Here is a 21,860-nt window from a genome sequence, read left to right on the forward strand (position 1 = left end):
TGTGCAGAAGAATAAGTCTGGTAAGACGTTCGCTGCACTAATGGCACAGAAGAGCAGAGCACACAGCTGTAGGCCAACGTTTTTCCACTTTTAATGCCTCGCCTTTTGTTACTGAGGATGATGACGGCACCCAGCGTATCATTTCTGAGTAACAATGTACCTCTTTCCTGCTCTGTGTCTGCCTTTCCCTCTGCTTTGAACGTTCAGCCGAGTCTGTGATACACAAAGCCCCATTTCCTTCAGCTCCAGCTGGAAATCAGCACCTGAAGGGCTCTGCTTGACTCTCCTGTTTCGCGGCCCTTAACGGCTGCCCCCGAGCCCGCCTGCCGCGGGGAGGTGCCTGCAGGGCGGTCGTTAACGGTCACCTGCTCCGTTTGAAAGCGGCTGCCCGCCCCGCTGCCGTTTACTTTCGAACAGCGCGGGCGTTGGCTGGTCCCGCGCATGCGCGTCTCGGCGGCGCCGTGGAGAGCGGTCGGGCGCGGGCCCGCTGGGCGAGGCGTCGGTTTGAAGTCGTCGGTGTTTTCTCCACGCAGAGCCTGTCGGCTCCCCGTACGGAGGACGGGATAACGGCTCTATGCTAGTGTCCCGGCGCAGGCGTGCGGAGTGGGGCGCAGCCGAGGAGGCGGCGGACGGAGCGGCCAGGTAGGCTGCGGGGTGGGAGCGGGGCAGCTGGGGCTCTGATTGTACACCCCGCCAAGAGGTGTTTCATGAGGTGTTTCCGCTCGCGCGGCCTCCTAAGGTGAAAACGCCCTGAGAGCGGAGCGGTGTCCGGAATGACCGCTTTCAGTCAGCCTTCTCCAGCCTGTTCGGCTGGGCAGTGTTGGGGTGCCCGCCCCGCGGGCGTGGGGACCCGCTGCCACTCCCTGGCGTGCCTCATTCCTGACAGTGTTCAGGGCCAGGTTGGATGGGGCTTGGAGCAACGTGGTCTAGTGGAAGGTGTCCCTGCCCGTGGCAGAGGGATTGGAACTGGGGAAGCTTTAAGGTCCCTTCCAACCCAAACCATTCTATGAACGGTGTTACCTTCCTTCTTTCTCCACTGCTTAATACGAAGAGGCATATGACAGATCAGTGCTTAAGACCAGAAGCTTTGGCAGAGTTCAGGTGATAAAGGATGGAGAGCAAATCTTGGCAATAGAATACAGATATGGAAAGGATAGAGTACTATATTTGGGGTTTTTTTGGATGTGGTAACTTGTTACAGTGGCAGCCAAGAAGCCAATAGAGGGATATATGGAAAGGAACTGTCAAGTCAGTTTGGTGGGGAAGCTAGACATGCTGCTCATCATGTGGGCTATTTGTGGCATGGGGTAAAGCAGTGCAGCTGAAACAATCTGGAATAGAAAAGTGTAAGGTCTAGCTGTTGTTTCTGATTTCTGGTGCCTGGCTTGTTACAACCCACAAACCTGCTGGCTGTGTGACAGGGTCTGTTCCTTTTGGGGCGCTGACAAATACTGGAGCTACACCTCGGCTTTATGTTTTTTAAAAAAACGCTTTATCACCCCTTACCATGAAGGTGACTTATAAATGGAAAACACTGTTCACAATGTCATTTAATCTCTTTATTTTTGCACAGTATTAACTTGAGCTCCTATGGCAGTGCTACAGGAGGGCTTTGCGGACCTCAGTGGGTTGGGGAGACAGCATTTCTGACATGGATTTAGTTTAAGTACAGTATTGAAAGTCAGGTCAAATCTTACAGTGTCCTTCAGGGAAGAGCAGATGTTTTCTTTCCCGGCAGTGGCATGAAAGAGGAGTGAGGAGCCCGGCAGTCCCTTCTAACTCCTGGTATAGGCTATCACAACTGTTATCAAATGTCAAAATTCTAAAATCCTCCAGGCTTTTGCCATAAAGCAGTTAGTTATTTACCTAAACACTGACATATGCTGTATCATACTTAGAATTGTTTTCAAACACCTTGCATAGTTAGCTGGGGGAGCAGCATCCTGATGGCTAGGTGAAGAATGCAGCATTGTTAAGGAATATTCTGTTACTTTTGTCTGCTTAACTGAAAGCTTTGGCAGATAAGCTGTAACACAGGTATACTCTGTTAGATGTTTCCACCTTGTCTACAGTATTGCTAATTAGAGGAGGACAAAATGACGGCCACTTTATCGGCCTTCTGTTGTTGGAAGACTTCTGAATCTCACTGTGTTACCGACAAAATTACGCTTTTGAATTTTTAAAATACCTTCTAGTTTGTAATTTGCTTATGCGGAGTGACTCTCACTAGAAATATGCATACACACATGCACACACATATTTGCTACCACAGCTGTCTGGAACATTTAAGGACAAGTAGCTGCTCTGTGCAGGAAAGCATTTACCAGCTTCCTGTTCTCTCTTTTTTTTCCTTTTTTTTTTCCCTTGGAAAACTTTTTCCTTTCTCTTTGCTTAACTCTGGATGTTGTGTCTCTTCTTTTTTTGTTGCTGTTCCAGTCTCTCTCTATTAGACATCTACTGATATATTCCCACTGTTTTTTACATGTTGACCGTTTCCTACATGCTGCTACCAGTGCGGGATGAAACTGAATTTTGTGATTTCTACCTTTTGCTTCCCTGGTGCATATCTGGAGCAGTTTTCTGACAGCTTCCGAGCAGGCAGCATGTCCCTCCTGCAGAGGTCGAGGTGATTCATAACAGAGCTAAGAAAAAATTTATGAAGTTGCTTCTTTGTTTTCTTTTGATAGCAAGCAACTACTTTGCAGTTAAAATAATTTTTTTAAGATTAATTTTATCTTGCCCTTTACGAAGCTAATATAAGCTGGATGTGTGTCCTTTAGAAAGAAAATTTCCCTCCTATAACAGTTTCTTTGAAAAGAACTACAGCTCTAGATTTAGGAAAAATTGGTGATTTTCAACCTAGAAGTTTTTTGGTTTGGTTTGTTTTTTTTTTTAACTATAGTAATTCTATACATAAAAAAAGTAATGAATTGAGAGCACCTACTGAGTTCCTTTTTAACCATGAGCAAAAACTTAACCTTTTTTTGTTTTTGTGACATTCCCTAAAATTCATAACTTTATATATGTGTGTGCGTGTGTACAAATACATGTGCACATATATATAAATAAAACCTTTAAATGTATTTCCTCTGAGAATTAATTCTCAAAAAATAATTTATCTTGGATGCTGAAGTAGCTTGGTTGTTCAGCTTCTCTTCATTATTGGCACATTTCTTCAGTTTCAGTGTCTGGAGCATCACTTAAAAATGTGAAGTTATTAATGTATAGACCTAAAGAACCTAGTGTTGCCACAGTGGCTGAATGGTCAGGCTGGAAAGTAAAGGCCTGTGCCCCCAGTAAGAAGAGAAATACCACATGGTCTATAGTAAGAGCAGTGCAGTACAGAGGTAGATGTAGTGTCCAAGTGTTGTGATTGTCTTTTGTTAAACATCTGTCATACTTGATATTAATCCTCTTAAACTAGGAGAATACACAAGTTATAAATGTTAACACACTTGATCATTCCTCTTTTAAAGGGCAGTTCTTGAGAATTATGTGTCTCTCTAGCAGATTTTCTTCCAGCTGTTGTCAAGATCTCTTTAAAAAGTGGAGCTCAAATGAGTGATCCAACATTTAGTTCTGATTAGCTGAAAAAAATGACCTGAAGTGTCTTAGATAGATTATTTTTATTTTTAATTTTTTTTAAAGCTGAATTAATCAAAATGTGTTTTCTATATGAAGTTGACTTAACAACATACAGATACCTCCAGCGATTGAACTGGATGTTTTGGGTGATGATGGCTATTAGATGATGATGTTATTGTTGTTGATATTATTGTTGTTATTGTTGTTCAATCTGGTTTTACAAGGCAAAAGAGTCTGATCAGACTTGCAGAGTTGAACACTTTCACTTTTGGGTGTACCAGCCTATCTCGATCAAGTGAGATAAGCTGCGCTTACTTCGGTACAAGCACAGTAGGTTTCTCTGTTCAGAGCCTATTTAACTCTCCAGAAACCAGGATCTGACTATTTGGCTTCCAACTTACTTGGCTTCCAACTTCCAGCAGGTTAGCTCTGTACCTTTGGTAGGCACAATGCTCCTTAATTGTTTTACTGAAAATTGTTTATTAGTTAGTGGCAAATTTAATCCTTGGTAGTTGTCGTAATTCTAAATGCAGTTTAAGCTTTTACTTTCAAAAAAGAGTATAATTAAGAATTCAGTTCCTTTTAAGTAGATTCAGTTCAAATCAAACTTTGTTAGTCTCAATATCAATGAGAAACTGATAGATCAATGCAAAAACATGCTACTGCATTGAAAAGATTAAGAGGCACATCAGAGTACAACATCCTGCAATACACCTGACTGAATCAGAGGTTGGTCAGCATCTCTTGCAGGTGTGGTGTCCAAGCTGCATATTATTGCTTTCAGATTTAGAGGTAGGCCCTAAATCGAGTCTTTGATACTGAATGCTTGGACAATTTCTTTGCTGACTAGAACTGAAGAAGGGGACAGGAAACTGATACAAAGGAAGTACGTACTAATTTCCCTAATTTTCTAACAATGTAAAACAAAATTATGATTTATTATGAAAACTGGTATTGGAGTTGTCATTGTTTGTGAGTTTACAGTGTGACTTCACAAAGCTGGCAAAATAAAATGGCAACATTGCAAAGGGGGGAAAATGAGTGAGTTTCCTAGTTTGTGATTAAAGTAACCCAGGAATAACACCGTAAGTCTAATTACTGTTAGGGGTATTGTGTTTAAGGACCACTAAGTTAGACTCTGGTTTGTGCTAAAGATGGATTCTGGTAAATTGAACTGACTATTTATATTACAAAAGTGTAACATTTGAGAAAAGTTAGGGGAGAAAACAACAGTCTGTACTTACCATTCTATTCTGACAATGAAAATGTTACTCACAATGGGAGAAAACTTTCAGAATTCTTATGTTATTTAGACACTTTAGTTCTAACTTTTATCACTCTCTTCTACTGTTTCTCACTGTTAAAAATACCTAGTAGCAGATTGCTGGTTTTCCTGACTTTTCAAGGGAGAAGTTGGATATGGGGGAACACTGTCTAGTCACATTGCAAGTGCCGATGACAGTTTGCTGAAATCTTTGAACAATTGCTCATTTTTGTTCTTTTTATTGTCTATTACCCCCCTCCCCCTCCAGTAAAATGCTAATATACGTCAGGTTTTCTTCATCAAATGTCATGTTGATGTGCTTAGGTTAATAAAATGATTAAAATTAATTGATTGTAAAGAGATTAAACTGTTCTTTTTTTTGTTTGTTTTTCTTTTGTAGGACATGCATCACTTTGAGGAAGAACTAACGTGTTCTATTTGCTACAGCATATTTGAAGATCCACGCGTTCTGCCCTGTTCCCACACGTTTTGTAGAAATTGTCTGGAAAATGTCATTCAGTTGTCGAGCAACTTTTCCATCTGGAGACCTCTGAGAATTTCTCTGAAGTGCCCGAACTGCAGGAGCATTGTGGAAATTCCTGCTGATGGTACAGAATCGTTGCCTATCAACTTTGCACTGAAGGCTATTATTGAAAAATGCCAACAGGAGGATAACTCTGATGTTGCAACCTGCAGTGAACACTACAGGCAACCGCTGAACGTTTACTGCCTTTTGGATAGAAAATTGGTGTGTGGCCATTGCCTTACGATAGGAAAACACAATGGTCATCCCATCGATGACCTTCAGAGTGCTTACACAAAAGAAAAGGAGACTTTTGGAAAACTTCTTGAGCAGCTGACTGATAAACACTGGACTGATGTCTGCCTGCTTATTGAAAAGCTGAAAGAACAGAAGTCGCAGTGCGAAGGCATTGTCCAGGATGATAGAAAAGCAGTAGTACAGTATTTTAAGAAACTTGATGAGATATTGGAGCACAAAAAACAGGCTCTGCTGACGGCACTGGATGAAATGAATGCACACATTTTAGAAGAGTATGAGCCTCTCATTGAGAAGCTGAAGAAAATAAGGGAAGAACAGCTTGAATTAATGTCCCTGCATACCTCTATTAAAAAAGAAGAGTCCCCACTTATTTTTCTTGAGAAGGTGAATGGTCTGCATCACCGTATAAAAGCTCTGAAACAGAAGGAACTCCCAGATGTTAAACCTATGGAGATTCATCCCAGGATTGGACACCTGTTGAAAGATGTGTGGTCCAAAACCAAAATTGGTCAGATCAACAAGATCCTCACTCCAGAAATAAAACTGATTCCAAAAGAGAAGTTATGCAGCAAAGGCAGTGGAAAGGAAGGAAGAGACTCAGAAGAACTCCAACCAGTAAATCCTTTTGCAGTCCTGCTGCTCTTGATGATGATGACAGCGGTAACTCTGTTTTCATTTCACAGGCCAGTGTTGTCAGTTGTAATTGAAGATATTCGCACTTACATTTCAGAATTCCTGCTGCTTATTTACCGAGATTTTGTCACTCGTTTGCAGAATACAGCGGATGTGCTGGACCATATGTTTAATTTACTGATGGGAAATTTTAGGGAGAACTGTTTCTTTTGACTATTTCAATGATTACTTAGAAGTTGGTTTGTTAAAGCTTTACACTTTTCCTTTATATTTCCATATCCTTCCTTTTTTCCATATTGTATAGATTTCCTCTTCGCTAACTCTTAACTGTGAAGGTTTGCAACAGAAAAGGCTTCTGCTGACATGGTGCAGTAGGTTGACAGGTGTTTGTTTGAACTGGAAGGTACCCAGAAATAGTGGCTGCTAAGAGCTGATTGGCTTACAGACCATAATCCTGAGTCCTGTTTGTAAGAGCTCCTTGAAAATCTACCATCTGTTTTTTTTTTTTTGTTTTTTTGTTTTTTTTTTTTTTTTTTGTTTGTTTGTTTTTTTTTTTTGTTTTTTTTTTTTTAATAAAAGCACTGCAAGGCTAAAGGTTAGAAGGAGACCTTAGCCACTGGCTCTGGTAGGTGTAAAACTCCTGTTTTGTGTTTTACTGAGCAGTCTCTGGATATGTTTTAAGTAAGTGACACACCCATGGTCATTAAAGCGCGTATTCATGGCCCAGGGCTTCATTTTCTTTGTTCCTGGTTATTGGTGAAGAACATAATTTCATCTTTTTTTTTGTTTGGGTTTTTTTTTGTCCCGTGCAAAATAACTTTGTGTCTTTCAGATAGTTTGTGCCTCTTTACAGAGTGTTTGCTCAGGCTGGTAGGAACCTCTCGCACTCTCAAAAATGAGCCCCAGCTTTGTGCTAAATTGTTTCAGATGTGGTGAAAATAGAGACTTACTGTATTAAGTAGCAAAAGTCTCAGCAAACTCAGTGGTGTAAGGACTTCAAACATTGTCCAGAGCTGTTAAACCACTTGACAGCGAGTGTAAATTTATATTCTACTTTTCAGCACAAATAACAGATCTTTACCTTCACACAGACGAAACATGAGTCTTTTCTTCCACAGCGAAATGCTCACTTAACCCTGTTTGCTGCTTTTGCTGAGGTGCTCCAGCCTAACCTGTGTTCTGGAGCAAAGGCCCAAGCGAAAGGTAGCTTTGGCCTTTGGTTATTAACAGGCTGATTACAGCAAGTACTGGGGCAGCTTCAAAGTGCTGCAGTGACAGCAGCAGAACATGGATCACTAATGATCTTATAAAACCCCAAAAATGATTATTCACCAAGTCTAATTGTATTTGACTTGTACATGTGGCTGGCAAAGCCTGATGCTGAGTGTTGGTCCTGTGCCCTGTGAAGCATCACTTTTTACTTGCTTTCCTATCTGTTATTTTCCTGACTTAAAAACTTAACAGTTTATAATGCAATTTTATTTTTCAAGACTACAGGAATTTATAAAATGCCTTTACCACTGATTTAAACATTTAGTATGTGTAGTACTTTTAATAAATTTGCATACAAATAAAATGTATTCTTACAGTAGGCTTGGCTAACACCTCCATTTCCTTCCCTCTGATCCTGAAGAGCGCTGACCCAGTGAGAGAAGACAGAGCAACAAGTCCTGCTTACCCAGGAATGTTCAGCAAGTCTCCAAGTGACCCTTTTTTATTTTTGGCAGTGAGTCCCCAACCTGCGCATCTCACTGTGGCTTGCACAGTCACTCACTGTGCCCACTACAGGCCCGTTTCACCCGGTTTTCTGCAAGTCCTGGTGCAGTGACTCATTTTCCTCTAAGCCTAGCCTGCTAAGCATTGCACAGCCAAGCTCTGGTCTGTTCTGTCCTCTGTGCTGAGTTTCAAAGAGAGACAAACTTTATCGAGAAAATCAAGTCTTTTTACTGGGTTTTAATTGAGGCGTGAGGGGTTTGTGCCCTTCAAACCTGGGGTCTGGTTTCTTTCTTGTACTGGGTTGTTACTGTGCTGCTGCTCTTTGAAAAAGCTGCTTCTTGATCCATTCCTTTTTGTTCTTGGCTGGTCTTGCCCATCTGCTGATCCTGAAGCTACACTGCAAGACTTACTAGCTTCATCCTCAGACAGGAAAGCTGAAACTGCACAGCTGGAGGGGAGCTGCAGAAGCAATGTGGCCTGCATGCCCCTTTTTCTCATCCAACATCATGCGTGTGACCATTGCTGCAGTTTGTGAACACTGCCCAAATACAACAGCCCGGTCACCTCCTGCTAAGGTGGTAATTTAGGCTTTATCCATGTATAATAATTTGATAAATCTTAATGTTGAACATTATGTGGAAAGCATATCTCTAGACATTATAGTAGGACCCCCTCCCCTGTTCCAGATCTGCTCCCTGTTGGCTGAGCCTCTGGGGCTAGGCTGAGGCTGTCCCTTCCCTGGGTTTGGGTTAGTTCTGCATAATTTCCCACCTCAGGAAGCACACCAACATGGGACAGGGAGAAGTCTCAGCACAAGTTTGCCACACTGGCCTGGGGTTTGGAGTAAACCACACAATGTCAGTTCTAAAAGTATGAAACCCCCGCCCCCCAAAAAAAACTCAGAACACCCCCCCCCCCCAAACAAAAAAAACCATGAAACACCACAAAAAACCACAACCCCCCCATACTTCATCCCAAGCACATGCTGTGGCCTGCAGTAGGGGAGAGGAAAGTAACAGAAGAGCAGCTTCCTAAACTGAACCAAGTCACTGCAAAATGGCTACAACTGGCTGTTCCCCAAACCATGCAGCAGGACATATGACATTATGCACATGTAAATGATAAATATACTGACCTGACTTACTGGAACTCATACCATAAAATGTTACAGAACACTGAGGACATTTAAAAGGAATTTCCTTACTTTAATAAACACATGAAAAAAAAGGCATTTAAAACCAAATGTGGAACCCAAGCATTGACATAAAACCTATACCTGGATTATTAAGATGCATCTGAATACATAGTTTAGGAAATAATTTTATGAACTGACTAAAACAGAAAATCTAAGATTATAATATATAGACTTCATAATTAAAAGAAAAATCAAATTTATTGAGGCTGGTTTGATTAAAAAGCTCAAACACAGAATAAAATTAATTTCAAATGAAAAAGTATATTACATAAAACAGCAGCAATGAGAAGGCAAGTGCACTCTACTTTTGAGCTATATCAGACTCAACAGCTTTGAGTTCATCCAGTCCTTTAGCTGCAATAACTTTGGGGTTCGTTGCCACACTTTTCGTCGTATTATGAGTCTTATAAATTCCAATTAACCTGTCTGCAATCTCAAACATGTTGTTCCGCAGGGAGATGACAATGAACTGTGCATTTTTCGTTTGCTCCTGAAACAGAATTTGTTTGTGTCAGCCCATAGTTTTTCAAAACTCCATTCCTGTATGATCCCTATGTTCACCTCTTAGGAACTAAGGAATACATAGCTACAAGTGCGTCACTCAACAAATCGTGATGGTGACAGTTCCTGCTCTGTTTTCTGCCCGTGCACAGCACACTCCCAGCATGGCAGTCAGCGTGAGGCTGTGATGTGCTTCAGAATTTGTTTCCTCCTTTTACCTTTTACATCACCTACTTCAGTGAATACAATGCAACGTGCGTAATTTCTTTCCAGAGATGGTATTCAGCATGGTTTTAACATGAGTTCCGCAAGAAGGCAGGTATTACCAAGTTACCAGAATTGTTACAGCAAGGGTTGCTTTAGGGATGAAAAAGAAACCAAACCTATTTCCATGAACTGAGACCAGGGGAAAGCAAGCCCTTTGCTAACGAGGACAAGCCTTGAAAAATGCTAGTGTTGTGATCCTGAGGTGGAACAACAATAGATAACATATCTAAATCTGTGGTACTTTAGAAATAAAGTCAACTTTAAGAATCTAGCACCATCACTGGAAGTTCACCAGTCCTCCAAGCCTTGTGGAAATCTTGAGAGCATTAGGCAGGAGAAGCAAAGCCAAGGTACGATGCTCTTGGCTCTGGCTGTATACAAGATACCAGCTACAGCTCTGTACTAAGCCATGATTTTCATTTAAGAGCTAAACTATACTAAGTATTAAATTCAAGTGCTAGTCTATGCTGCAGTTCAAATCACTTTGCTCTACCAAATCATCCTCCTTTGTGAAAATACAGGCATTGTGGAAAGAAAGTTTAAAACTACAGCTGCAGGCAGGTATTTTCCAAGTGTTTCACTAATTTTAAGTATGGATCATAATCTTTGTCACTTTTAGGGCATTCCCAAAACTGGTGGTTATACTTCAGATAATTCTAAAAATTCTAAGTTTAAATTAGCAACTGGAACTGCAGTAATGTAAATGTTTTCCTCACTTAATATGGTAATGACAAAATTTTTAAAAGCATGAAAGCAAAAACCCAAGACACTAACAAAGACACAGATCTAAGAAGCCTGTGGGAAACAGCTCATATTAATGAAATGGTGGTATAGAACCCAAGAACTGCTCCCAAGAATGAAATAATGAGATGGCATGGACAAACATGTTACTAAGAGCTAAACAAGTTACTCTGTTCTCAGCCGATTATAGCTGGTGGCTTTGGGGAAAGCATGTTCATTTTAAAGAGGAAGCAATAGCATCAAAAGTGTATGGAAATGTGGCACCTTTGGTAAATTCCAGCATTCTTTAGGCAGCTTTGAAACAGGATTTAGAAGGAAAAAATACGTAAATCCTCTAACAAGTCGCCTCATTTCAGGAAAGTGTCAGACTGAGCAGCTTAGAAAAAAATCATACAGAAAGCAGCATTCTAAGAACCATTCTGGGAATCTGCTTATCACATCAGTTCCGCTTAATGCTCTGTTATTGCAGATTTTAAAATCTGGCTTTAACTGTGTTACCATTTCATTTTCCGTGGCAGAGAAGAAAATATCAGAAAAAAATATAATACAGCAGTTATCATTAAATACTTACATATATGTAAAATGCTACAATGGATACATTTTTAAAGTCAAGTGCTGCATCAATTTCATCCATAAAATAAAGTGGCGTTGGCTTGTAATGGTGGAGAGCAAAAACTAGAGCCAGTGAACTAAGGGTCTTCTCTCCTCCTGATAGGTTAAATATCTTCTTCCAACTTTTCTTGGGAGGCCGAACACTGAAACAAATCAAGAATTTGTAAGTTATAAGTATGTTGTGGTGAAAAGCAAGTCCTGAGATGGGAGGGAATTCTTGGAAGACACAGATGCATAAAGAAGCTTGACTAAAAAAACATGGATGAGCTGCTTGGTACTCTCAGTCCTCTGCAGCGGAAAGGAAGTAAAGCAGATTATTTCTCTTCCCCAAGGAGTAACTACCTGGGTACATGCAGAATGATGTGGTCAGACAGTGTTTTCTGGAACTCAAACACATGGCTGTATTCTGCAGGAGCTATAAGAACTGAAGGAACTGCTATTTATCTTTAGAAAGTGCTATTCTGCTCTTATTAATATATGTGATTAATGTAATCCTAGGAGCATTTATGACAGAATAATCTCTAGTTACCACTATGATTGACACTAGTCGCTAGGCAGAATAAAACAATTTGGGAATTAAGAAACTCTGAGAAATTACTTCAAATTACTTTGTAACTGCTATTAGTTACTCATTTCTCCAGGAGAAATGGATCTCAGTGCTAAAAAGCTGTGGCTTTAGTCAGCAGCTTGCCAGCACCTCTCTTGGTTAGCTGGTATCAGTGAAAAATTAAAAAGCAGACTGATAAAAAAAGAAATACGACAATTAAAAATTAGAGCAATACTACAACATATTGACAAACCTAAACATGATTCCCTCAGAGAAGGGATCCAGACTGTCCACAAGTTCCAATTCTGCATCCCCTCCCAGTGTAAGCATCTGGTAGTTCTCTTTCAGTTTATTTGTTATTACATTAAATCCTGCCATAAACTCATTTAGTCTTTGTTTCCGGAGATCTTCAAAAGCTTGTCTGAAGTTGTCTCTCTCATTGGTAATGTCATCCAGTTCAGCCACATGTTTCAAGTACAGCTCTTCCTGTAGAAAAAAAAACACAGAAAAAAAAAAGTACAGTAAAAGAAACTGTCTCCTTAATTTCAATTTTAAACCTGTTTTTCCTACCATTGAAAATTCATTTTTCCCAGAATGGTTACCAGCTTTGAAAACATAAGAACAAACAAAACCATCTCTTTTTTTTCCTTTCTTCTACTTTCTATATTGCTAGTGGAAAACCCATGTTAAAATAAGAAAATATTTAATCTGTTGAATAGTCCAATATTACTGAAGTGAGTATTGCAAGGAGAAAAAAATCCTAGTGTGTGGTGGTGTGGGTCTGTCTAGACTGTCAACTGGTTGACTTTAAATAAGTCAACTTTCTTCTTGACTTCTAAATTAAATAACCTAAGTGTTCAAGGCCAGGTTGGATGGGGCTTTGGCTCACCCGGTCTAGTGGAAGGTGTTGCTGCCTATGGCAGAGGGGTTGGAACTGGATGATCTTTCAGGTCCCTTCCAACCCAAACCATTCTGAGTCTATGAACTTTCACAGGAGAAAGTTGTCTTCATCTGACATTGATGGCACCAAATATAGAAGGCATACATAAGCTCCTAGAGACAACTTTGACATGGCTAAGGGCAAGCTAACAAATACTCAGAGAGAGAAAATTCAAGTGTTCCATATGAGTTTCCAAAAGAAAGGAACTGAAGAAGAATGGGATCACCATTTCCTGGTATGCCTGTAGGCAATAACGAGTGCATTTTTATAACTGCAGGACCTGTTTGAGCAGGCACCAATAGAAAAACACACAACTGTACGGTTACCACCATAGTTCAAAAGCAAAGATACCGATTCTGTACAGATTCGAGTACCAGAAAACAAAGCTGCAGACGCAGCACTTACCTTCAGTGAGGGGTGTACCAACTGCACAAACAGGCAATACAATATTGAAACGATGAATCCCATGACTGCATGGCAGTAATTAATCTTACCTTCCTCTTGTATTCTGCAATAGCACCAAGGTTGGGTTTCATTTCATTACACTGGGCTTCCAGGAGAGCTATTTGATTAGTGATAACATTGGGATCCTTGAGAGCCTCCAGCTCTTCTTGACTTAGTACTGGAAGTTCTTCAGGTGGTTTATCTTCTATGGAGTGCAGTGATAATTTTGACATCTAAAATTCAAAACCAGTTACTAGAAATCTTTAAAGATCACATTCATTATCACATGAACACATTTCTAAAATAAACATTTTCTGTGTTATATACTATGTTATATAATATACTGAAGCTTCCAATCTCAAAACATTCAAAGATTCTTCACATAAACCCCTTTAAAAATTAGATGTGAAAAAGACAACAGATTTCCTTTTATGCTCTTAATTCTGATCCTGAGAATTATATACATCATTCTTACAGAAGAGATTTCTATGAAATAGGAGCAGTAGCAGATAAAGAGGAAATCACCTCTGTGTATGCCACAACTTTTAACAATGACACACTCAATACTTTGTGTGTTCAAGACTGAAAGGTTTCTAACAACAGCTTTGCTTGCCAGGTAGCTGCCCCTGTTACCCTCATGTTAACAAGGGTATAAAGGGCACTGTGCTTTACAAGATCATCTGCTGGCCTAGATCCCTACCTCTATTAGAAGTTTAAATATGAAGTAGAAAGGACACATAATAAAAAGGTAGCTTTATGAGCTCCCACTGGCTCCAATTTATTCCATGAGCTGGTTCAAGCAGCAATATAAGAAGCAGAATTTCTTCCTGGCCCCAAGGAATTCCTACTGGCCCAATTATGTATAACTTTATCAGTCGATAAAGAACTGGCTGGATGGCCACACGCAAAGAGTTGTAGTCAATGGCTCAATGTCCAGCTGGAGACCAGTAACGAGTGGTGTCTCTCAGGGATCGACGCTGGGACCAGTCTTCTTCAATATCTTTGTCGGTGACATGGACAGTGGGATTGAGTGTGCCCTCAGCAAGCGTGCCGATGACACCAAGCTGTGTGGTTCAGTTGATACGCTGGAGAGAAGGAATGCCATCCAGAGGGACCTCGACACGCTTGTGAGGTGGGCTGATGCCAACCTTATGAAGTTTAACCATGCCAAGTGCAAGGTCCTACACCTGGGTCGGAGCAATCCCAGGCACAGCTACAGGTTGGGCAAAGAAGAGATTCAGAGCAGCCCTGTGGAGAAGGACTTGGGGGTGTTGGTTGATGAGGAAATGAACATGAGCCGGCTTCGGTGTGTGCTCGCAGCCCAGAAAGCCAAACGTATCCTGGGCTGCATGAAAAGGAGCGTGAACAGCAGGTCGAAGGAGGTGATCCTGCCCCTTTACTCTGCTCTCGTGAGACCTCACTTGGAGTATTGTGTGCAGTTCTGGTGTCCTCAACATAAAAAGGACATGGAACTGTTGGAACAAGTCCAGAGGAAGGCCATGAGGATGATCAGGGGACTGGAGCACCTCTCGCATGAAGATAGGCTGAGAAGGTTGGGGCTGTTCAGCCTGGAGAAGGCTGCATGGAGACCTCATAACAGCCTTCCAGTACCTGATGGGGGGCTACAGGGATGCTGGGGAGGGACTATTCATTTGGGACTGTAGTGACAGGACAAGGGGTAACGGGTTTTAAACAGGGGAATCTTAGACTGGATATAAGGAAGAAATTCTTTACTGTAAGGGTGGTGAGGCACTGGAATGGGTTGCCCAGGGAGGTTGTGAATGCTCTATCCCTGGAGGTATTCAAGGCCAGGTTGGACAGAGCCTTGGATGGCATGTTTTAGTGTGAGGTGTCCCTGCCCATGGCAGAGGGGTTGGAATTAGATGATCATAAGGTCCTTTCCAACCCTAACTATTCTATGATTCTATGAACTGGGGAAAGACAATTTGATATACCAAATAGACTACAAGTTAAGGCAAAATGCTTTCAAGGAAAAGGTCTTGCCATTTAGTATAGAACAAATTAGTGGACACAGCACTGAGTACACTTATGCATAACTTGTAGTTTAGGTATCAGCACCTTACTCCACTTTGCTTCTCTTATCTGTGAGGATGCCTACCTTTTTGAAACCTTTTTTAGTGTGCACAGAGAGGATATGCAGACACAAAAATTCTCTTGGTTGCTATTTATGGCCTACTTATTCTGCCCTCATTGCTCTTAATTACTCATAGATAGTGTTGTGTCAGTTCTAATTATTCTACTGTTCTTTCATGAATTAATAAACTTGAAAAGCTAGAAGCTAAACCACTGAATTCACAACTCATCTATAACCTTGCACGTAGACCAAAGAAAGACTGAAAGGTTATCTTTTTTAGAGTTGTTTTTCTCATAGCATAAACACAAACTGTGAGCTGAATATGAATTTTCTCCCAAATTATCTGTTTTCTAACTAAATGTTAACATATTAATCCTTTGCATTCTCACAGTTCTAGTTTTGAGAACTGAACTATTTCCTTACCTCTTTTTGCCAATATTTCATCTTTGACTGGTGTGCAGAAATATGACTCTGAATTTGTTCCATTTTCAGCTTAATATTAAGAGCTTCCTTTTGAAGTGCATGTTCCTCATCCTGAATGGTTTTAATCTCCTGGAGTAAATCGTGATACTCCTGTTGAAGTCCTGGCAACTCTTCCTAAACAGAAATGACCAAAAAAGCACATTAAACAGTTGCCTACAAAAATGTTACCCCTTTTCACAGGTGATAGATTTGCTTTCATGATATTATTCACAGAACTTACTCTCCACAATCCAAAGTATTGATATAAGTAATATATTATTGTATTTAGATTAACCTGGTCACTGAATTCTCAAATGACTGAAAATATGCTGCAGTTTATATTTTGTTTCCAGATCTGGGTCAAACAAGTCCTACAGTGGGATGTTTTTAGCTAAAAGGCAGTTTTAGAGACCATCAGTCTCAAAGAAACAGCTTTATTTGGAAGAATTTCAGCCATTCTGGTTGTTTTCACTGTTTTTCGTACATAAATCTGGATGCAAACTGAAGCACTACATACCTGGGGGAAAGAAAAAAATAATCTATTCTTAAGCAAGTTTTAAACCAAATAATTTCTTTGGGAAACTTGGTTTGATTTATTTATTTTTTAGCTTCAGAAAATCAAGTCAAGATATATTTCCAGGTAAGTATAAAAAAACCAGACAAGCAAGCAAACAAACAAAAAACCAACCAACCAACCAAAACAAACAAACCCACCCCAACCCCATCATTCCCATTTCCTGACCATCATGGAATGTCACTCTGCTGCTATACAACATTTGCATAAGAACAGAATAGAAGAATGTAACTAGAATCTAATAAGGATATAACTCAGCATCCTGACTTTAGCTGAAGACTAGACTGCTTACTAGGACTGGTTCACACTATCTTTCTCCCCTCATCATCTGTATTTAACAGTCAACTGATTAAACAAAATTACGAATTTTGTGTGAACGCACACAATATATTGCAGGATACAGAAAATAACATTCTTTGTCATTTTATCGCCGTGGGAATTTTTGGAGGATGAGTAGTAGAGTAACTGAGAAAAAGAGATACTTTAGGCCAGCATTGTCAAGTCTGGGGCTTAAATAGCAGGGTAGCTTTTTTTAAATACATGAAGGTACTATCAGGTAACACAGCCCCTTGGCTGGGCATGCCTGGAATGTCTGAGGACAAAGTCTGACCGACATTAGGCCTTAGAACAATTCTGGTACAATAACTACTATCTAAAATTGATTTCACATGCTGCATCCTCTATGAAGGAATACACCAAATTAACATGACACTTACTTCAGCTTGCCTGCAGTCATTCATAACCTCAGCAGCTTTGGCTTCCAGTTCAGTCAGTTCTTTCATTAAGTCTTTAATTTCTTTCTCATTGTCTGCCAATTCTTTCTCCATGTGAAGAAGAGCATCTTCAGATTTTTTCACGTTTCTGCATGTGTAGAGGTTTGTATTCGTCACGTGAGTGCAAATATGACATAAGATAATACAGACACACAATCTTACCTATAAAGCATGTTCAATAACTACTGACAACCAAATAGGAAGTGCTCATTTATCCACAAACTCTCATATTCCCTAGATATCCAAGTAAAACTAAAGTTGCCTTCCTAAAGCATACAGCAAGGAAGCCTCACTAAATCACTTAATTTGTTCTTTCTGAGGCAGTTTGACATTTTTTCTAAGTATTCATTATTATTATGTTAAGCTAATATAAAAAGTGTATCACAGTTTATTTCTTGACATGCCTTATAATAGATTGAGTCCCTTCAGATTTGAAGTGCTCCGCTGCACGGTAATTAAGTGTTAATTTGAATCTTTATCCTGAAATGTTGCATTTTAGTGATAGGCAAATATTAGCAGAAAAATACCAATTAAACATTAATTTTAAGCTCCCTATTAAAAACTACAGCATTTTATTTCCCTTTACCTCCTTGACATAAGCAATATTTGGTATTAAGACATGACTGGAAATAAAGACGTTAAGATCACAGGATTTTTAGCTATGGAGCGTCCTTAAACCAAGGAAGTATCTCATAGGTACCGATGCCAACATATACAGCTATTTGAAGGCTGGCATCTCTCTTCCCTGGTCAGGTTTCACTAAGCTTTCTAGGTCTGTAACATACACTAATTCACAAAGGTTATGGCTCTTAATAAGGAACCAGTCTAACCCTGAGGTAAATCAGTTTAGAGAAAAAGTATTATTACCTTCTACCCCTCTTTTCCTCCTGCCATGAAGAGGGAAAACCATCTCCCCTGGCCTGACCAACCCCCCCCCCTCCAATGTGCAAATGTAGTCAGGCAGGAACCACAGCCATAGTTGCAGCCTAAAGCAGCTGAGCCCACTGACATCCATCATACCTGTTCGCAGTCTTGATTGCTACCTGGGCTTTAGTAATAGTTGAAAAACATCCGTCTATTTCTTTGTTGATCTTGTTTAGTTTGTCTTGATGAGGTTTAAGTTTCTGATTATTGGTATCAATTATGAGGTTATGTAATCGTTTAACTTCGCTTTCTATTTCACCAGCTTTCTCAGCAGCGCAGTTGTAATCTGTTGATTAAGAGTTAAGGTTGTTGAGCTGTCTCTACAAACATCAGACTACTGCAGCACAATAATATGTGATACAAAGCTATGTTGTATAAATATATTGAGAAGTGCACCTATTTCTTTATACGGTGAAAAATGTTTTGGTTTTTTGTTTTGTTTTTTTTTGTTTTTTTTTTTTTTCCTTTTTTACTGTGGCTAAAATTAAAATTACCACCCACAACTTTCTGACACTGTGATACTGTGAAAGCTTTCTTAGGTGCAAACCAAAAATTTAAGTTGGATTACTTACTGTGTATAGAGGATTTAAATAGATAAGATAGCACAGAAGCTCATTCTTGGCATTTATTTAATGGGAAGATGCTCCAAGGTTAAGCTCTAAGAACTGGCTGCTAACTGTTGCTCAGCAGCTAGCGTTAACTGTACAGTTACTACGCATAGTGAATAGTCTAATCTACCCTCAAAGTCTCCCTATTTAGCTTATACTTAAAACTGAACAAAACCATTTTAATAAGTCAAACAGCTTTCAAAAACTGGACACCGCAGCACCTTACCATTCTAAGGGCAAAACAAACAAAATCCCCCACTGAGTTTGCTACAGATTTACAATTTCCTTTCGGGGCCAGAAGGGGTAAAGGTAGAAGGCAGTTATCTCTCCAGAGGAGAACATAGGTTTGTGTCTTTCCATTACTGAGTAGAAATGTTAGACAAGATATTTATAACATCAAACCTTAGCATTATTGAGGAAGTAAAGCATTCATACTCTCTTGATGCTATACTGTTCCCAAGAGGCATAGAGGGAGTTCACGGTAGTGTGTATTTCTTCTCTTTCCTAAAATGCTATGAAAGCAGAATTGTGGGGAAACGGAACTGTGTTTTACTGGGCTCATATTACTCCCTGAGCAAGAAATTCAAATAAACAGTCAAGGTTTACTTTCCTAAGCTACCAGGTTCTTCAGAGTAGCCGTTATTCCAGTTCTCAGAGTCAACATCTTTCACAAGAAGAATAGGGGTACATTGTGCCCACAACAGATTACAGGGTATTCATCTTAGTCACATAACAGGCCAGCTAGAGCATGGCAAAAGCCTTTATCTGACTTTAATATAATTACCTCCACATTAACAATTCTTCCCCCAATTAAACTCAGTTTCCCTACGAATCTGTCTGTAACACAGCCATAAATATCTAAAGGGCCTCACTCTCTACTCTCGAGGCACTTTTTACTTCCCCCTTTGAAGAAGGGGGTTCCAACCCAAGATATGGTTCTGCAACTGGCAGACTGAAAGAACAAAGCTGTAACCATTCATTCCTGGTTTAGTGAAAGAATATGGCTATGATTTTTATCTTTAATCCCTTCTCCACAAAATGTACCTTTTTTATAACCATTAAGGACTTTTTCCAATTCGTTCTGTTTGGTTTTGTCCGGAGCAGTAGCAGTCACATTGGCTTCAAGTTCCTTAATGTGGGTTTTCAGATGAATTTCTTGTTCGGGTAAATTCTACAGAAGAACACAACTGTGTCAGAATCCTGTATTTCAGAGACTCGACACTAACAAGGACAATGTTAAGCAGAGGCTAAGTCATCCTCCTGCACATTGATGGAGAAGCCAGATACTGCCTTAATAAGAAACTTGTTCACCTTGATACTTGCTGAATACTTTTCTAAATTGTTTTTCATTTCCCGAATATCTTGTTGCAGTTTGCTTATGGCTTCTTCAAGTTGTAATTTCTCTTCTTCACACTGTACTGCTCTTTTAGAATCCTTCTGCAGTTGACATTCCATTTTATTGACCTACACAAAAATGAGGTATGATCATTTGCCTGGTAAAGCAAAACCTCATTCACCTGCTCAATAGACAACAGTCTATGATCTCATAAAACACAGAAATAAAGTGGAGTAAAAACCTGAAAATTTGCTGTAGCTGGACAGAATTATGTACTAACCTCTTCTTCTGAAACAACCATTACGACTGAGGAACCCATTCTACCCTTCATTACTTTAGCCCCACCACCAGTCATGGTTCCTGAAGTAAAACAGATGAATAGAAGTTAGCAAGCTTATCGTGTTAGATAGCACCTGTGAAAAACTGAAAATATAATTGCAAATTTGCACTTCAATACCTGACTGTTCAATGATTTGTCCTTGAAGCGTTACCACCCTCCATCTTTTGTCTTTTTGAAATGCTATTCTGGAAGCTTCTTCCAAATCATTGGCTACTAAAGTATCACGTAATGCAAAGTAAAAAGCTGGGCGAAGCTTCTCATTGACTGCTTTCACCAGATCAAACAACCGAGGAACATTTTCCGGAGTGGGGATTTTCTGAAGATTTTTTTCCCATACAACCATCTACATCAAAAGAGTAAATGAATGAGAGATTCCTGGGGATAAATTTAGGTCATTTCATGATTCTAAGGCACGTTAAGGCTTTAAAACAAATGCAATTAACAGTAAAGGTTCCTTCTACAAGACACGCCAAACATTTGTTGTACACATACAGGTATCTAAAAAGCCTTGTGATTCTGTCTAAGTAAACGTTCCCATTTGCTATAGAATGTTCTACAGCACATTTGTAGAACAGCCTATTAGAACATTTTATATTTTAGCTTTTCTGTAGCAATACATATACAGCATAAGATGTTACTGTCCCTGCCCATGGCAGGGGGGTTGGAACTAGATGATCTTAAGGTCCTTTCCAAACCTAACTATTCTATGAGTCTATGAACTATTCTAATACATATTTTTACACATTAATACATTATACACATACAGTATTAACACTGTGACATTAGGATAAATTACCAATTTGTCCTGCTGAAGTACTGGTACTTACTTTGTCCAGGGCTATAAACGTGGCAACTCCAATTCTTTTTGCCTTCAAGAAATTCACACATGCCTGTGCAGTATCAACTGTATCGACGACAATGTTGTCTAAGGCACCACAAGATGATGAAATAGCGACATCATATTTCTCATTGATAGCTCCCAAGTCTCCCTAATAATTGTCAGGAGGGAGACACAGAAGTACACTGATGAGCTTGGCATCAATGTTTTGTCTTGGTATTATGAAATAAAAGACAAAATTTCACAGAAAAGAGAAAGAAAACTAATTGTTTGGTGGGTTTTTTTTTTTTTGGGAAAGAAGCCTTGATTTGCATTTGTAAACTAATATCACACCCGTCTCCTCCTGCACACTGCTACTTATGTATTCCTAATGGAGTTGTTCCCATAGTAGAAATTCATATACTCAGCTTCAAAAGCAGTGCTTCTGGTAGAGCAGTGCAGTAGCATTCATTTATTTTCTGTAGACAAATGTTACATTTGATATGCCAGCATTTTAGTCTGGCCTAACAAGATCACTTAATGTGTGCTGTGGGTGGTTCTACCGTTGGTCAGCCTGGTAGGACTCAGCAAGTCCTATACTTCTGCATGGGGTTCTGTACTGATCTGGAAAATGGGCACAGGGATGTCCATCATCTTGGAAAAAATTCTTCTCATAGCCATTGCCTTTATTTAGTGCTGAGTAGA

General features: G+C 39.9%; 2 protein-coding genes across 4 annotated transcripts in view; one reads left to right on the plus strand and one right to left on the minus strand.

The window, feature by feature from the left end:
• Positions 1-423: 423 nt before the first annotated feature.
• Positions 424-8,308, plus strand: TRIM59 (tripartite motif containing 59). The gene is given in 3 exon segments (XM_080624255.1): positions 424-642; positions 5,250-6,446; positions 6,448-8,308. Coding segments are annotated over 2 exon segments (1,314 nt in total). The 5' UTR covers positions 424-642; positions 5,250-5,252; the 3' UTR covers positions 6,568-8,308.
• Positions 8,309-9,019: 711 nt separating this feature from the next.
• SMC4 (structural maintenance of chromosomes 4) overlaps positions 9,020-21,860 on the minus strand; it is a 38,223-nt gene continuing 25,382 nt past the window's right edge. For all 3 annotated transcript variants that reach the window (XM_080622385.1, XM_080622386.1, XM_080622387.1), the window contains 12 exons: positions 21,166-21,327; positions 20,456-20,681; positions 20,279-20,358; positions 19,974-20,126; positions 19,707-19,833; positions 18,151-18,340; positions 17,074-17,218; positions 15,745-15,918; positions 13,277-13,459; positions 12,096-12,328; positions 11,255-11,438; positions 9,020-9,664 (listed from right to left, as the gene is read on the minus strand). In XM_080622385.1, the coding sequence (XP_080478511.1) occupies positions 9,476-9,664; positions 11,255-11,438; positions 12,096-12,328; positions 13,277-13,459; positions 15,745-15,918; positions 17,074-17,218; positions 18,151-18,340; positions 19,707-19,833; positions 19,974-20,126; positions 20,279-20,358; positions 20,456-20,681; positions 21,166-21,327 (2,046 nt within the window). In that variant the 3' untranslated portion in view covers positions 9,020-9,475. The remainder of the gene's footprint in view (positions 9,665-11,254; positions 11,439-12,095; positions 12,329-13,276; positions 13,460-15,744; positions 15,919-17,073; positions 17,219-18,150; positions 18,341-19,706; positions 19,834-19,973; positions 20,127-20,278; positions 20,359-20,455; positions 20,682-21,165; positions 21,328-21,860) is intronic.

This window comes from Psittacula echo, assembly GCF_963264785.1.
Source record: "Psittacula echo genome assembly, chromosome: 7".
In the NCBI taxonomy this organism is placed as follows: Eukaryota; Metazoa; Chordata; class Aves; order Psittaciformes; family Psittacidae; genus Psittacula; species Psittacula echo.